This window comes from Mytilus trossulus, chromosome 2 (assembly GCF_036588685.1).
Source record: "Mytilus trossulus isolate FHL-02 chromosome 2, PNRI_Mtr1.1.1.hap1, whole genome shotgun sequence".
NCBI classification, from domain to species: domain Eukaryota; kingdom Metazoa; phylum Mollusca; class Bivalvia; order Mytilida; family Mytilidae; genus Mytilus; species Mytilus trossulus.
In genome coordinates this window covers 50,029,806-50,048,702 of record NC_086374.1, presented here as the reverse complement: position 1 = coordinate 50,048,702, position 18,897 = coordinate 50,029,806, and the positions used below count along the sequence as shown (strand labels likewise).

The window sequence follows — 18,897 nt, the reverse complement described above, 5'->3', positions numbered from 1 at the left end:
ACACAGGCACTCGTCTCAGATTCCCCCCCCCCTTTTATATAAAAATGTGATATATGATAAACTTTGTCTTCTGTACACAATTTAATCATTTTTACGCATTTTTTCTCTCTTCTGTTTTGATTTAACAAATAAGGCAGCTCATTTAAAAAAGCTGAGGTTTACCAATTATCACCTTATAGTAAACAATCAACATAAAAGCATGCATATTGAGCACCGCCAATTGTATAACATATACAATTAGATAATAGTTTATTTTAATAACAGACCCACATGTATTGTGATCACCGGATTTTTACAAGATGAGGTCACTTGCATATACAAAATGAATTATTTTGGAGAAAAAAATTGTTTCCAGTTTTTTGGGGAAAAATTAATTTGTTTTTGACCCTGAGAATAAAAAATTGTTTGTTTCAACCTCAGCTGCCACTATATATAATACTAAAATTGAAAGAAAAAATTGTTTTCGACTTGTCGCCAAAAAAAAAGATTGGTCGGGTTGTTGTCTCTTTGACACATTCCCCATTTCCATTCTCAATTTTGATTAAAATAAAGTAAACTTCTATAAAATGTGGAAAAGTTAAAGAATTTTCTTCAGAAAAATGCATGTACATAAGGGAGCTACCATTTGATTTTTATGGGGGGGGGGGGGGTGGTGGCTAGGATGGAAAAATTTGTCCTACATTTTTTTTTAGCTGTATATATATGGAAGTGTTTTTTCTCCTGTTCTGCCTATTTTTTTTCAAATTTCATCCTACCCCCCCCCCCCCCCCCCCCCCCCCCCCCATAAAAATCAAATGGTAGGTAGCTCCCTAAGTTTTATAATGAAAACATTTAGTTATAAAAATCGTATTTCATTTGAGGTTTTATATGACTTTAATAAGTAAGTACAAACTGACAGACAATAAAACTGTATTCTATTATTGGTTCTAATTTACTTTTAAATTTCGCGCTTTTAAAACTCACGATTCCCTCCCTTGCTTGAGATCTTCTCCAGAAAGGATAGAAAGGAATTTGTTTACCAATTTTCCAATACTTCTTTAAATTTCCTATTTGGCGATACTGTACAGAACGAAAATGAACAACGACGACAGTCCAGTTTTACTTTATGCACATCCGTCGATGTATTTGCTGGCAGAAGAAATTGTCAACATGTGTACAAGGCTATCTAACGAATGCAGCCAATCTTCTCAAGCCGATACACCGTCTGTCAGCAAACGATCGGTAAAAACGAAACTAAAGGCGAATTTGTTACAGAAAAACTGGTTTTAGTTTTAGGTTTAAGTTTAAAACTGGTTTTGATTGGTTTTGGTTTGGGTTTCAAAACTGGTTTTGGTTGAGATATATTTTAACAAATGTAAAGTTTATCTAAAAAACATTATGTCATAACTACTTGGGCATAGTCGAGTTCAAACTGCGTTGGTCTCTTCTGTACATCTCCAGAATTTCTTTTGGTGAAGAATAAAAAAAATGAATTTGGACCTCTTCTGAAGATATTCTACAGAAGATCAATAAAATATAAATTTTGTTATGTTCGATGACATGAAACTGAGACAAGTGCCTGGGACAAGTGCCTGTGAAAATGACTGATCAAAAACTGAGGTCATCTTAGTTAATCCATATTTTTTCAAGTAACCGAAGTGATTATTTTTGTATAAAGCAAAGATATCAGAATGTTCTCATAATCATTTTCCTTGATGGTACTAGAAGAAAATATTCTAGCCTAACTATTATTTCTTATACAAAAAAATAGATGGTCAAAACCTTTGCACTACGACTTTTGAAAGTCTTTTATTGTATATGAATGTATATGTAAGGATATGACGTACAGCAGACGCTTCAGTCAGGGGGAACAATATTTATTTCAGTACCACTTGCAGATAGCTTTGAACAAACTTCTAATAATTGCAAATATTTTTAGTTGCATGCGTTGAGCAGTGGCGGATCCAGAGGGGGGGTTCCGGGGGTCCGCACCCCCCCTTTATTTTGGCCGATCAATGCATTTGAATCGGGACATATGTTTGCACCCCCCCCTGCACCCCCCCTTTGCCCTGGGCTAGCACCCCCCCTTTCGAAAATTCCTGCATCCGCCACTGTTGAGTCTATTGTCTTAATGTTAGTTGGTCGGTTTCGTTTCTTTTTGTAACTACTGTTTCACTTTTAGGGAAAATTGAGTGCTTTGTACATGTTTAAACCTGCCAATTCTGTATATATGTGCCTGTCCAAAGTCAGGAGCCTGTGAGTCAGTAGTTGTCGTTTGTTACTGTGTTCGTTCACTTTATTTTGTACATTAATTGGGCTTTTAGTTTTCTCCTTTGAATGATTTTACATTTGTGATTTCTGATTATGTTATAGCCGACTATGTGGTATGAGCTTTGCTTATTGTTGAGGGCTATATGGTGACCTATGCTGTGTCATTTGGTCTCTTTACAAACTTGTCTCCTTGGCAATCATACCACATCTTCGTTATAATATCAACCCCTGCCATATCCTTTATGAACCTGTTTAGTGGTTGTCGTTGGTTATGTCTCAACTCAATTTGATATTTTGTAAATTGTTTTGTTTTGTATTGTTAGGCCGTTAGATTTTTCATTTGAATGTTTCTTTTTCATGGCCTTTTATAGACGACTTTTAAAAACAGTATCTGGTTTTGTCATTGTTGAAGGCCTTAAGGTTGCCTATAATTGCTTACATCCACTTCATAGTTGGTTAGTTGCCTCATTAGCAATAATATCACATCTCTTGATTCTTACATTATATACCTGATTTTTAATCTCGTGTTTTCCTGAACATGCATGAAATATTTGTCACTGGGCGTTAAAAATTAACATCAATTTAAACTTGTGTTAAATAATCCTTGACACTGCAGAGAGAAATGCGTATTTTTGCTTAAAATTTAGACATAAAAATTAAAAAAACTCTTATTTATTATTGGTAAGATACTGACAGACACACCCATGCAGTCAAATTATAACAATCTCTGTTAAAAAGAGATGTGCACACTGTATACCAATATCAATGAATTATCAATGGTGGTTCACCATACTTAATCAAAATTAACTTCAACATGGTACCTGTCAAATGTTTCAGTGTTCATACCAATTCGAGAATGGAGCCAATTTTTTTTTTATTTCACAATGAGTTGTGCTTATCTTATGCAACAACATATATACCAAAAATCACTGACTTCGAAATGACGACTTAATCACAAATTTCAACAATTCTAACAATTTCATAAGCTTTTGTTCTTAAAGGCTAATTCAATTCATTTCAGTTATGAGTTCTAGTAATGCTTTATACCCATTTTTTATCTGATTTTTATCTCGTGCATAAAGTTAATCGTCATCTCAGTATTCAAGTTCCAATTTACAACAAATACAAAAATTAACAATTTAAAACTTTTTGTAATTGCCAATTATTACAAGAAGGTAACTGCCAGACTGAAAAATAGCAATAACAGTTACAAATAAATGACCAAACAAATACATGTAGTGTTCAGAATTAACATTAATTATCTATAAAAAAAACTATGTGAAGTTAAAAAAACACCAAACACCAAAATGTGATACTAGTACATTGTATTAAAAATCCACTAAAAAGATTGATTTGACCATAGAATCTGCAAAATAAATTTCACGACCACTACACTGCATCAACATTGCCGCCATTGTAAACCCTAAACCGAAACCACAAACCACCCTTGGACATGGTTTGAATAGTTTCTGGAACCAGTTTGAGTTTGAGAGTAACAAACGGCAAACCAGTTTAGGTTCGAAACTAGTTTCAAACTGGTTCTCATTAACAAATGGAAAGTTTAACAAACTAAAACTGGTTTTGCACTAACAAATACGCCTTAAAAAAATGAAAGATCTTAAAAAATTAGGATATTGCTGACACTGGCAGATTTTGTATCTGGCATTCTTGACTACTACTAATTTCTAAACCATATGATAACTACATTTATTCACTTTGCTAATAAAAGCATACATGTTTGATAATTTAGCACAGTACATATCCATAAAAACAAGTTTAATATATGCCTTTGACAAATCATATCATGGCTTTACTGCCGCTTCAGATAATTTAATCTGCAAAAGCCAAATATAGCTTAAATAGGCTCTTTCATATTACTTCATCATATAAACCATAAAGCAATTTTAGAGACATATAATACAATTGTATTATATGTCTCTGGCAATATATTCCTTTCTGGATAAGTTTTAAAATTACACATTTAATTGCCTCCACAGAAAGATATCTTTTTTTTCTGCATTTAGAATCATATTCGAAACAGTGTGGTTCTGGCCATCGATTGACGACCTAAATTATCCCATTGACTGGGACAGATAAGGTGAACGTTTGTCGGTAACAATCACTGCTCACTATGTATTGTTAAAGACACTGAATCTGTGGGGTCACCAAAGGTTCTCAACACCTAAAAAAAGCAATTCGAAAAACGAATCTGGAATAATACGATGTGTTGATTTATATCAATAATATAAATCAAAACATAAAGGTTATTCCTGAATAATTTTTCGAATTATTTTATTATTAAAGGCGTTAAGAACCTTTGGTGACCCCACAGTTTAAATTCTATAATAAGTAAGAAGTGAGCAATGGTCGTTACAGACAAACGTTCACCTAATCTGTCCCAGTCAATGGGATAATTTAGGTCGTCAATCAATGGCCAGGACCACACTGTTTTGAATATGATTCTATCTAAATAGCAGTCTTTAGTCTTTAGAAGTGTCAACTTGACACTATAATCTCTCTGTATTTTTGGATCACTCTGGTAATTATTAAGGTGTGAATATTGACAGATTTTTAAATGATAGGGTGGGGCACTCATATTCGCCGTGGGCACAATTTCGATTATGATTATGATTTTGAGGTGTAAAAACTTCAAAGGATGGTTGAAATGGAAGAAATATGTCCTTAATTATATTTTTATTACAAATATGATTATTTTTGAAAATGAGACTAAATTTCGGCACTTACGGCAAAGGACCAAAAAATGGACAACGATTTTCAGCCAATTTCCTGAATGACAAAAACGATTTCAAAGAAGCATTCCTTAGTAATTCTTTGACTGATTGCCCTAAATGTCAGTTTTTTTACACCTTTCAAATGTCTGCTATTGGTCTATAATGAAATTTATTTGAAAAATATTATTTAAAGCTGCAGTTATTTGGTTTTAAATAGATATGTAAAAACGGTGAATACATGTATATGTGTCCCGCGTTGGCAAAAAATTAGGAAATTTCAAACACCCTTTAATCCAACTTTTCAGATGATTTTACTCAAAACAAACACGTTTTCAAGCGAAGAATATTTTGTATTTGAAGTTATCTTCATATAGAAATATCAGAATACTTCAAAAACATAAAGACCTGAACATAAACTGAAGAAAACATGGAAAGATAAGGCGAAAATGAGCACCCCGCTCTAGTGGAAATAGAAAGTTGGGAAAACCAATTCATGATTTCAAGCAAATGTATTGTTTCAAAGATGTTTTCAAAGTATTGAACTAGCTTCATTTAGCATGTTTAGAGGCCTTGGTTGGTCAATTTTCAATTTGCCCCTGACTTTGACCTGGAGATCAATCTGCTGTCATCTTTTGATTTGTCTGTTCCTGGCGTGCAATTCAGTTGGTTATCTCCAAATATTTCGCATTCCTCCATCAATACAGAATTTCTGTAATGTCTTAATTTGGTACTCCAGTATTAAGTTGTTGATTGTCAGGTTGAAAAAAAATTTTGTAATTACTTGTATATGTACTTTAGTGACACATTTCCATTAATCACGGTTGGGAATATACACCACTTTACTTTCAGCTCTTGTAGGGTGCACCATATATTGGAGGGATCTAGCCCTATTCAGTATTGCTGCAATAACCATGAAAGGGCCTGTTATCTTTTAAGCTTGGTATTAATTTTTGTTGTACATTGTACATGTATCATTATTCGAGTGATGAATATTATATCTCTTTCACTTTTTTCTCAGATCTTTTCTGCCATAGGTTGGTCCCTAAAAATTGCTGGTCCTAGCTCACTATTCTTTCTATTTCAAGATATCAAAATTGTCTTGGTCGCAAATTTAAGGGGTCAAAACCTTCAGTCCAACACTTTCAAGGATTCTGTTTTTCTTTTCACACTATTACTTGGAAGGTAAATGTAGAAAGTACATGTTTTTGAAAATGAAGGTAGAAAATTAAACTCCCATCCTAATTCGACTATTGATATGCAAGCATTTTAAAGAACTTTATTAAAGTCCTTTAAAATGCTTGCATCAATAGTTGAATTAGGATGGAGCATCCAGTGGCATCCTAACTTCCCCTTAGGTTGGAAAAAAATCACTATGCTCATCCTTATTTTTGTTCATTATGGACAATTATATTCCCCCCTGTGAACTGTCTTATTTTTTGTTTTAAATAGATATATTGTGTTGAAGGATGACATTGACCTATAGGGAGATGTGGTATGAGTTCAATGAGACATAACTCTTCATCCAAGTCACAATTTTTAAAAGTAAACCATTATACCAATATAGGTAAAAGTACCGTCTTCAACACAGAGCCTTGGCTCTCATCAAATAGCAAGATATTAATGGCCCCAAATATGATAAGATAATTAAAATCCTATAAAAGGGTAAAACCAACAGTCTAATCTAAAAAAAAAAAAAGAGAAACAACAAACACTAATGAACCACATCAACAAACAACAACCACTGAACATCAAGTTCCCTACTTAGGACAGGTGCATACCAATACATCAGGTTTAAATATTTTAATAGGTAGCAACCTCCACCCTTACCTGAAACAATAGTGTAACATCTCAACATAGAAAGACCCACTTTAAAATATCAATTTGAATGGCTATCTCGGGAATACATGTACTTTGACTAACCAGAATGACTTGTTTTTGCATGTGCACATTTATATATTTCACATCAACAAAATTTCAGTGTACACAAGATTTGGTAAGTTAGCATTTTAATACAATCATGCATTTTACTCTTAATTGACTTTTTATTCCATTTGTATATATAGATTATACAATTTATGTTGTATACATATATATCTTTAAAGAAATCTTTACTGTCCAAACATTGCTTTTGTAATAAAATAGTTGGATATTCACATTATTCAGCATTGCTTTAGATTCTATAACTTTACACTAATTTTCTGTCCTGTTTTGTTAACAACAAATAAAATATTCTCTTTAAAACAACTAAAAAATGGTACTACATGTAATGGCAACTTAGTGTTTGTTTTGTTTTGAGGCAAAATTTTATGGATGTTTATAACTTCTGTTTATTCTGTTAACATCACGCAGCATGTTAAAATGTGCACATTTGCTGCTTTTAAATATCTGAAGAGTGAAATAGATTTTCTGAAGTTTTTGATTGAAGAGATAATTATTAAAAATATATGCACAAGGAAAAGAGCATTATCACCTCTGCACTTTTAGCATTGCATCCATATTACCACATTACTTATATTTTCACTACAATTTTATCTTATTCACTTTAAATAATATGATTTTTTGTATTTTCTTATACATGTACCTCTTTAACAATATTTAAATCTACTATAGAATAGCTACATATATTTGCTTTCATTCTTTAATACCTTTCTTCACATGAACAGTAATCTTGTTTAATGAAACATGATATATTTCAAAATCCTAAGGTTTTTGTACTGCATATTAATGATGTTACCCTTACAAGGTAGGGACAATAAACAATACAGACCTTTTCCAAAATTCTTTTTGGGAAAAGATTGCATGAAATGAAATCCAAACTTTATGTAACTGACTTGATATCTAAATCTTCCAAGAAGCATTACTACTGTTAATATACACAAAATAAAATGCATTGATCATAACATTCTATACATCCTATCCATGCCAGAACTTTATCAATGAAATATTTGCTCAGATATTCATGTTTTGAAATGAGGGTATACATGAATATTATATGTGAAGAAACCTAGTATATGTTCTAAAAAATAAATGATATTGTTAAAAAAAAAAAAAAAAAAAAAATTGAGTTATCTTCCTTTATCAATAATTATAGTTGAATCAACAACAAACAGCAACTTTTAATTTTGCTTCCCTCTGATCTTTTTCACAAGATGACCAAAGTTCAGGCATGTTTATATCTTTTGTTTTTAGAGTAGGACAGTAGGGTTGATGGTTACATGTATTCAAAATAAATGACCAGTTGCTTTTATAATACATGTATGACATAATAATGTGATCTTTTGGTAGCATACTTGGCTGGACTTGAGTGTGAAGGCTGGCTCAAAACAAAGACTTTTTGATGTTGGATCCTTCTCTACCAAGCACATGGCATTCAGAATTAAGAGCAAAGGCTAGTTCACTTTGAAATAAGAAGTATCTGTCTTTGTATGGTGACATGTTATCCTGGAGACTAACTATTTCTTTGTGAACAATATTGTGTAAAAATTATAACTCAAAATTTGAATTTCTTGATATCTTTTTTATTTTAAGATTGAGAGAACCTTTTCCTTAAGTGGCAATGGCTTAAGAGCTGTGATATTTAGAAAAACCATTCAGTGGAAAAAGTTTCAAGATGGTTTTCCAAACTTGTTCATTGAAGATGTCAAATATATGGCAGGGAAAGATGGCAAGTGATGTACATATTTATATATATCATTTTAAGTTAACTATGAAAATATTTAGAAACAGACAGATAGTTATGATTGTTACTCTCAGAGGAATCTATTTACATAACGGTTGATAACCTTTCTTTTATAAATACAACAAAAGCAAAGGTTTATTTTCATTTTTGACCAGTCAACCAACGAAAAATACTCCACTCTCATAATTTATTGAGAGATCACTGAACTCATTTTGACATTGACTGTGATACCATAACCAGGAACTTATGTAATCTTCATTTTCCTTTTGATACAGATAATTTTCAACAACAAAAAATGATTACAAATACGAAAAATAGATTAAATTGTAATTTCACTTTTAACACTATTATTTAATATTACTTTTCAGTACTACAAGAGAAATATTGCATCCTATATATATCAAAATTTTATGTATTTTTTCAGTTATATTTATTGGAAGTTTTCATACACCAGAACTCATCTTTGAACAGCTATCAGTTTTATACAGTTTCCCAAGGTAATTAAGATGTTCATATTTATAGCAGACTGTTAACTATTAATAGTTCAGACTATCTAATTTTTTTAGTTTTTTTTTTAAAGATAAAAAAGACAAAAAAATAGGTGTTAGCAAACCACAGAATAAACATGTTTAATGTGAATTGAAAATTAGATTATACAAGTTTCTTATATACTATGTTCCTAATTTTGTCATTTTTTTTAAAAAAGGAGACAGATTCATATAAGTTTTTCTTGTTTCCGAATCCCTGTATTTATATTGTATAATTATATTTCATGCACTTTTTCAATAAAATATTGTTTAAACTAAAATAAGGTGTTTTTGTGCAGGGGAAATTGATATTTCCAACCTTTACCTGTTTAAAATCAACTTGGTGATGCAACAAATATAGGTGGAATTACTGCACAGTGCATTCATCTCAATGGGAAATAACTGACATAAAAAATTCTCTGTACATGAATGTATATGAAATATTTGCTACTAGATATTAAAGAAAACAGCAAGCAATCATTAACTATAGCTCAAAACAATAAAGTCACAAAGTCCATACACATATCACTCAAGATATGAACAAACATGCTTAAGTCAACATCAATTACTCATTTAAATTTAAAAAATCATATTTTACTAAACATATGCCATATCTTGATACTGGTTATAATCAAGCTTAAAAAACATGACATGTCTATAGTTTATTTATATGTTAATTTTATGTTTCAGATATTTAGCAAAATCGTTTCACTTTATCCTGCCCTACTTTCCTACAGGTACAATGGAAAGGGTAGATACTGAAGGACAAATAGCCACTGCTAAGGTAAAGACTAGGTCTTTTATATTAAACATGTTGAACATGTGATAAAGTTAAGGTCAGTCATAAAAGTTGGTTTATAAAACACAATAAAACAAGTGTATATTAAAGAATAGGATGGAACAGATCAAGATGTTTATTTGGTCACCTTACAGATTCCACACACACAAACACACACACCAAGTATGGACTATCAACTTAATAAGAAAACCACTTTGGCAAGTGTGATACTAACTGGTTTTCTTTCATAAAAGTTTGTGAATTAATTGTAGAAATGGTTTTTTTTTGGTTATAAATTTTATTCTTTAGATATTCACATTTAAATGTAAGATACATTGACCATTGATCTTAACAGGTATTTTGTTTGTTTGTAGACATTAGCAACCCTTATTTCAGCCATACCTCTAACAGCAAAGGGACCAGCACAGATTTGTATTTTTGATATTCATGCCTTACAAGAAAGATTTTATTTCTCTGACAACATCATTCCAAGGTTAGTATTATATATTATGATAAAACAAAATATTTTTAAGAACAAAGGTTGAGCTAATGCTATGCATTCTGTTGTGGTGATAGGGATATATAAATATACAGCCATTCAAGTCAATCATTTGATAACATAGCTTTTACTTCCACCAATGCAAACGTCATTGATGTTCCAAAATAGACAAACAACAGACAATAAAAGTGGAACATAGTCCACGCTATTTTTTCACTACACATACATTATCTGTCGTTTATCATAAAAAAAATTAAAGTTTTTCAGAAACCTTTTTAAGAAGTATATCAAAATAATTTGAGTATAGATTTACAGGCAATGTATTTTATATAACTATAACATTGTGAAATATGCCCTAGTTTTTAATTATTTCATTAATTAGAAACTGTATTTTTGTAGACTTGAGTCAGCAGTTCCATTATTACTGAGAGAGGTTGATAGAATGGCAGACAAAGATAACATAGCATATGCCTTCCCAGATGATGGAGCTTGTAAAAGATTTCATCACTTTTTTGGTGATGATAACCCAATCACATGTGTTAAAATAAGAGATGGGAACAAGAGAATCGTTAAAGTCAAAGATGGTAATTATGAATAGAGAACATTACATGACAATTTCAATATTGCACCTTATAGAGAACTTAATAAAGAACTTGAAAGACCAATATAACATAAAGAGCTCTTCTCAAGGATTTATATTGGCTGAGGGTTGAATGGTGTGTGACATAGAAAAAGCCATTTTACTTGAAAAAGAAGAAAAACACAAAATAAGTCATATCAGTAATTTGTTTGTCTCCTTGATTGCATTATAACATATGACAAAAAATGTATCTACAAGAAAAATAAAACTTTGTCTAAGAATGTTTTCGGATTACTGAAAATAAGCTCAGAGTTCTTCAATGGCTGATACAGTATCATTGCTTTCCTTTATCAGACACTCTACTTTAAGATAGATTTCAAATACCTAATTATTGATTTTTTAAGGAAAACACATTGTTGTTCTTCAATTGTGGCTAAAGTTAAAACAGTGGGTACACAAAGGAACTTTTCCATAAAAAGAAAACCACAAAAGTTCTCTATTTAAGGAGGTAGACCTAGGTTAAGGGAAGTAACTCTTAAAATCATCAGTACGTTTGTGTTAACCCTTTTCATAAATATATTCTAAGCTTCTAGGTTACATAGACTATATCCAATCTGTTTCAGGTAAATGCTTAAAATACATTGATGATACTTGACTTTTTAAAAACGCATAACTGATTCAAAGAGTTATCTCCCTGAACAAAGGTCTACACCCTTAAAGGATTATCACCAAAATATATATAATTAAAAAAATGTTCTTAATTTTATAATTTTCTGTTTGTAGGAAATCCAGAAAACAAACATGTAATAATAGTTGACGATCTTGTACAGACTGGGGGTACATTGAAAGAATGTGGAAAGGTTTGTCTTTTTCTTCAAGTGTACAGATCCTTGTCGGATAATTAGGGGAAAATGCTACAAAAGTAAACATATAGCATGGACATAGCAGAAAGTAGGAATAAAACTATGTTTGAACCTCAAACTGATTGCAACAGAAAATGTTTTAGTTCTTATATATAGAATTAAGCCCAAAATCTACACAGATGAAAGTCTCATAAAATCTAACTTGAGCAAAACTCAAATTTTGCATTTTTAATTTCTAATGGAAATTAACATTGGAAAGGGAGATAACTCTGCAAAAATTTTTTTGTCAGTGTTTTGTTGATTTATTTTCTTAAAATTCCTGTAAAATATAATACTTTGATGGTGTTATAAGTTAGTATTTGCCTATATTTTATAATCCTCTGCTCATGAAATGTACAAAACTGAAGTGTTATGAGCGTTTCTTTAACAATACATTTTTAGGAAGTTTCCATGGGAGATAATCATGTTTTCTTTCAAAAAGTTTATATTCAAAAGAACGTTTTAGGTTTTCTGGCCATGTAAACTTACCGGTATTAATAGGTATTGTTATTTCACATATATTTTACTGAATATAAGGTGTTTTAATTCAAATGATGTCTGATTCTTATGAATATAGAATACTTTTCGAAAGAAAAACTATATGAAAGCTTAATAGTTTGGACATTTTTATAGTAATTCAAAATTACTACCTAACACCTTAGCACGACAATGACAAAAAATGTCTATGCAAACTGTTAGACTGATTTTTCACAACAACATTAAAGTTCACTGAAGTTTGAATAAGTTGCAATAGGTGGAGAGCAACACTAACAGTCAAGTCACAGTAAATAGTTTCAACTTTTAATAATGATTTAACACCTCAGTTTGTTAATCTTGGCAGTCATGTATTTTTACAACAGAAATTTGATTCTATTTTCAGGCTTTACTGGAAAAAGGAGCAAAGTCTGTAAGTGCTTATGTGACACATCCGGTTTTCCCAAATGACTCATGGAAGAGGTTTGTTGATTCAGATGTTAAATTTGAAAATTTTTGGATCACAGACTCAATACCTCATGCTAGAGAGATATGTGAACACCCTCCATTTAAACTGCTGTCATTGTGTGATCCTATTGCTGAGATGTTGATGGGATATGATCTCATGCCTTGCAGATAGTGTCTGTTACTGGTGTTTGTCATGTGTTTGTCATGTAAACTACACAATTGTTCCAGCAAACATGAAAGTATTGTGATCTCATTTACTGCTGATATTACAATTTGTTTTACATTTTATATTAAGAAAAACAGCAAATAGGTTTGATATGTTCTGATAATCATGTAATTTAGATTTAGTAGTAAATTGTTGTTGATTCTATAGATCATAGATTTTGTTATGGACTAGTTTTATTGTTATTTTTTATATATATTATTGATAGATTTATTGTACAGTACTAATAAATGTTATACTATATTTTACATTTTGCGAAGATGATTTTTCTAAAAATCTATTTCATTTCGTTTCCTAGGATAATGATTCACCTTATTTTTTTATTGGAGCTTACAAAACTTGGGAAAAAAATGTATTCATGTCTGAAACTAATGTCTAAAAACTTAGAATGATGGGTAGATTTGTTTGGAGAGCCACCACTTTAGATAAAAAAAATAACTGTTTTCCAATCACAAAGTACAGCCTGTCGGGAAAACACATTTCTTTTGTCCAATCTTTCCAGCAATTTTTTGTTTCAAATTTTTTGTTTCCAGACTTCAGAATTTAGTTATTTTTCAGCAAAACTTGTAAAAATTCTACAATGATAAGTCACAAGTATTGCATCCAATCCATTTGAGACATTGATCATTTCTCGAGACTTAATAATCAAATTCTAAATTTTCCATTGTGAGATATGAACATTTTTGTAGTGACAGGTTCATAAATTGTCAAATGGACCACTTGGTATTTTTTTTTAAATGTACATCCTTCTATATAAAATTTTGATAAATAACTACCTATGTGTAAATTCTTGTCTTGGTCATTATTCAGTGAATGAATTATTCTTCAGTAATTTTTCATTCTTTTTATGTCAAGGTAAACATTATCATACCAAACTGTTATTTGCCTATATAGGTCAACTTATAAAATGCGGTTTAACCCATTTCCATAAATTTGTAAAATACAACTCATGTTTTTTTTTATAAATGTTCATCTTTTGATAAATTATTACATGTGATAATACTGGTTTTGTTCATTATTCATCAGTATTTTTTGTCGAGCCTGCAACTTTTGTTGCAGAAAGCTCGACATAGGGATAGTGATCCGGCGGCGGCCCAGCGTTAGCTAACTTCTTAAAAGCTTTATATTTCAGAAGGTAGAAGACCTGGATGCTTCATACTTTGTATATAGATGCCTCATGTTACCAACTTATCCATCAGTCACATGTCCAATGTCCTTGACCTCATTTTCATGGTTCAGTGACTACTTGAAAAAAAAGTTCAGATATTTTGTTATGTTAAATTTTCTCTTATTACAAGTAATTGGATAACTATATTTGGTATGTGCGTACCTTGCAAGGTCCTCATGCCTGTTAGACAGTTTTCACTTGACCTAGACCTCATTTCATGGATCAGTGAACAAGGTTAAGTTTTGGTGGTAAAGTCCGTATCTCAGATACAATAAGCAATAGGTCTAGTATATTCGGTGTATGGAAGGACTGTAAGGTGTACATGTCCAACTGGCTGGTGTCATCTGACCTTGACCTCATTTTCATGGTTCAGTGGTTATAGTTAATTTTTGTTGAGCCTGCAACTTTTGTTGCAGAAAGCTCGACATAGGGATAGTGATCCAGTGGTGGTTACAGCTACGGTGTTAGCTAACTTCTAAAAGCTTTATATTTTAGAAGGTGAAAGACCTGGATGCTTCATACTTTGAATATAGATGCCTCATGTTACGAAGTTTCCGTCAGTCACATGTCCAATGTCCTTGACCTCATTTTCATGTTTCAGTGACCACTTGAAAAGGTTCAGAATTTTTGTAATGTTGAATTCTCTCTTACTATATGTAAAAGGATAACTATATTTGGTATGGGAGTACCATGCAAGGTCCTCATGCCTGTCAGAGAGTTTTCACTTGACCTCGACCTCATTTCATGGATCAGTGAATAAGGTTAAGTTTTGGTGGTCAAGTCCATATCTCAAATACTATAAGCAATAGAGCTAGTATATTTGGTGTATAGAAGGACTGTAAGGTTTACATGTCCAACTGGCAGGTGTCATCTGACCTTGAACTCATTATATTTAAGTTTTTGTGTTTTGGTCTGTTTTTCTCATACTTTATGCAATAGGTCTACTATATTTGTTGTATGGTATGATTGTAAGGTGTACATGTCTAGAGGGCAGATGTCATCTGACCTTAACCTCATTTTCATGGTTCAGTGGTCAAAGTTAACTTTTTAAGTTTTGGTCTTTTTATCTATCATATGCCAAAGGTCAACTATATTTGGTTTTGTTGTATGGAAATATATTATGATCTATATGTAGGTCCTGCAGGTTTTATTTGACCATGACCTCAATTTCACGGTTCATTGCAGTGTTAAGTTTTTGTGTTTTGGTCAATTTTCTTAAACTATAAGTAATAGGTCAACTATATTTGTTGTATGGAAGCATTGATAGCTGTACATGTCAGCCTGGCATGGTTCATCTGACCTTGACCTCATTTTCTTGGTTCATTGGTCTTTGTTTAGCTATCTTATTTAATGTTAAGTTTATGTGAAAGTTGTAAGTTATCAACCAACATAATATCAATGATTAGTAAAGAAGGCGAGACATTTCAGTGTGTGCACTCTTGTTGTGTTTTGGTCTGTTTCTGCATTTAATAATACAAAGCCTAGTAAGCAGCCAGTATGCAATTAAAATATGCAGAGAAGTGAAATCTTTTGTCTTTCTAAAGTGTTTTTTGTCACATGAACTACTTGTGTACAAGTAATAGAACTTCAATTGGAAGACAAGTTTCTTGTTATGTCTACATGTCTATTGTGCAAGATTAACATGACATCAACCTTATTTCATGGATCAGTTATCAAGGTCAAAGTCGCATGATTAGGTCCAATTCTGTAGGCAGTTTGTCAAATATAAGTGGTGTACGGAAGGATTGTAAAGGGTTCATGTAAATCTGACCTCGACCTCATTTTCACGATTCTTGTTAAGATTTTGCATTTTGGTATGTTTTACAAGTAACGGGTACTCTAACAATTGGTCAACTACATGTAGTTTATGGAAATGATCTGGCCTTGTCCTCATTTTAATGTTTCATTTGTCAATGTCAAGACTTTTTAAATACTTGAAGGTCTACATGCTCTATCAACCTCATTTCAAAGATAATAATCAAGGTTAAGTTTTTTGAAGTCAAGTCCATATCTCTGATACTAGAAGCAACAGGTCAACTTTACTTGGTATATGGAATAACTGTAAGGTGTACATGTTCTACTGGCAGGTTAAATCTAACCTTAACCTCATTTTCAGGGTTCATTGGACAATGTAACTAGAGGCTCTAAAGAGCCTGTGTCACTCACCTTGGTCTATGTGCATATTAAACAAAGGACACAAATGGATTCATGACAAAATTGTATTTTGGTGATGGTGATGTGTTTGAAGTTCTTACTTTACTGAACGATTTTGCTTCTTACAATTATATCTATCATGAACTTTGCCCATTAGTAACAGAGAACTATATTTGGTAAAAATTTACATAAATTTACCAAATTAATGAAAATTGTAAATAAAAATTGACTATAAAGGGCAATAACTCCTTAAGGGGTCAATTGACCATTTAGGTCATGTTGACTTATTTGTAGATCTTACTTTGCTGAACATTATTGCTGTTTACAGTTTATCGCTATCTATAATAGTATTCAAGATAACCAAAAACGGCAAAATTTCTTTAAAAATTACCAATTGGAGGGCAGCAACCCAACAACCAGTTGTCCAATTCATCTGAAAAATTCAGGGCAGATAGATATTGACTTGATTAACAATTTAACTTCTTGTCAGATTTGCTCTAGATGCTTTGGTTTCATAGTTATAAGCAAAAAACTGCATTTTACCCCTATATTCTATTTTTAGCCGTGGCGGCCATCTTGGTTGAATGGCCAGGTCATCGGACACATTTTTCAAACTAGATACCCCAAAGATGATTGTGGCCTAGTAGTTTCAGTGGAGATTTTGTAAAAGATTACTTAGATTTATGAAAAATGGTTAAAGATTGACTATAAAGGGCAATAACTCCTAAAGGGGTCAACTGACCATTTTGGTCATGTTGACTTATTTGTAGATCTTACTTTGCTGAACATTATTGCTGTTTACAATTTATCTCTATCTATAATAATATTCAAGATAATAACCAAAAACAGCAAAATTTCCTCAAAATTACCAATTCAGGGGCAGCAACCCAACAACCTATTGACCGATTCATCTGAAAATTTCAGGGCATAGTTCTTGACCTGATAAACATTTTTATCCCATGTCAGATTACCTCAAAATGCTTTGGTTTTTGAGTTATAAGCCAAAAACTGCATTTTACCCCTATGTTCTATTTTTAGCGGTGGCAGCCATCTTGGTTGGTTGACCGGGTCACGCCACACATTTTTTAAACTAGATACCCCAATGATGATTGTGGCCAAGTTTGGTTTGATTTGGCCCAGTAGTTTCAGAGGAGAAGATTTTTGTAAAAGTTAACGCCGACGCCGACGGACGCCAAGTGATGAGAAAAGCTCACTTGGCCCTTCGGGCCAGGTGAGCTTAAAATAAATAAATATGTTTAAACTAATGTAAAGTTTTTGTGGTTTGGTCTGTTTTTTTCAAATATATTTTACTATAATCCACAAGTCAATATATTTATTGTATGGAATGATTGTAAGGTGTACATGTGAGTACAACAGGTATCAATAGTGTCAACAATTTATTTACAATCTCTACATTCAAACTGTGTTCCAAGTTGTGCATTTTAACACCATCTGTGACTGCAGACCAATAAAACTACAAAAAGGCTTTCAAGTCATGTAAGTGCAGAATTACAAATAAATAAAACAACTTTTTCATTTTTAATCAATAAATAAAATTAAACATTAACAATTATTTGGTTAACTGTAATCCTGTGAAATACTGGGTTTAAAACTTGTATTCATAGGCATACTCCTCACTACACATAAAAATTGTGTACTTTAAAATATCAGATCTTACAACTATCTCACTGGAGAACACTTTAGCATACACACACATACCACATAATAAATTTAAAAGAATCTTCCATTTTAGCATGGCAACTTGCATTTGTATTTCATTCTTTCACATACACATTCACAAATACAATGTATTGTAATCCGACATAAAAAAATTTATTCACTTTATCCAATGTGGACAGTTTCAAAATCCCTGTACACCTGTATCCATCTTATTTCATCAAATATTTGATGTAATGAAACAAGTCTGATATTGGCAGTAAAAAAATTGTGCTTTAAATGCATATACTGAAAAGGTACTATAAACTTTAATTCATAAACAATAACAAAAGCTTGATCTCTGCTTTAGAAATTAACACAATTATGAAGCGGTCTTTAAATAGTTATCTAAAATACTTGTATGATCAAAGATCATGTAGAGCTGGCAAACTTTTAAAATTCCACTCTCCTTTATAATTATGATTACCTAAATTGGAGTAGTGTTTTAAATCTTATATCTGTAAATTAAAAGTACTAAAAAAATATGTTGTACATTTGTATTTTAATGCCACAAAAATTATCAAAATTGGGAAACAATTTTCAAATGCTGATAGTTCTGCTACAATTTGAACCAAAAGAAAAATTGTTCATACACTAATACTAGATATTTTTAATAGATTTAGCAGATCAAGCTTCCAAAATAGAAATACATTAACAAAACTACAAACATTACAAAACTGGTAATATGATGTACTTATTTCTATTATAAATTGAAACAAATATAAATTTCATCAATAGAAAAATCAA

General features: G+C 31.6%; 1 protein-coding gene across 2 annotated transcripts; it reads left to right on the top strand.

Moving 5' to 3' along the window:
- Positions 1-1,065: 1,065 nt before the first annotated feature.
- LOC134707493 (uncharacterized) lies at positions 1,066-14,058 on the top strand. 2 transcript variants are annotated; one of them, XM_063567273.1, is made up of 9 exons: positions 1,066-1,221; positions 6,961-6,975; positions 8,511-8,646; positions 9,086-9,158; positions 9,879-9,972; positions 10,341-10,459; positions 10,865-11,049; positions 11,829-11,905; positions 12,828-14,058. In XM_063567273.1, the coding sequence occupies exons 1-9, from the start codon at positions 1,075-1,077 to the stop codon at positions 13,059-13,061; spliced, it is 1,080 nt and encodes a 359-aa protein (XP_063423343.1). In that variant the 5' UTR covers positions 1,066-1,074; the 3' UTR covers positions 13,062-14,058. The 2 variants fall into 2 exon arrangements, with proteins under 2 accessions (XP_063423343.1, XP_063423344.1); XM_063567274.1 differs by lacking the exon at positions 6,961-6,975.
- The last annotated feature ends 4,839 nt before the right edge of the window (positions 14,059-18,897 follow it).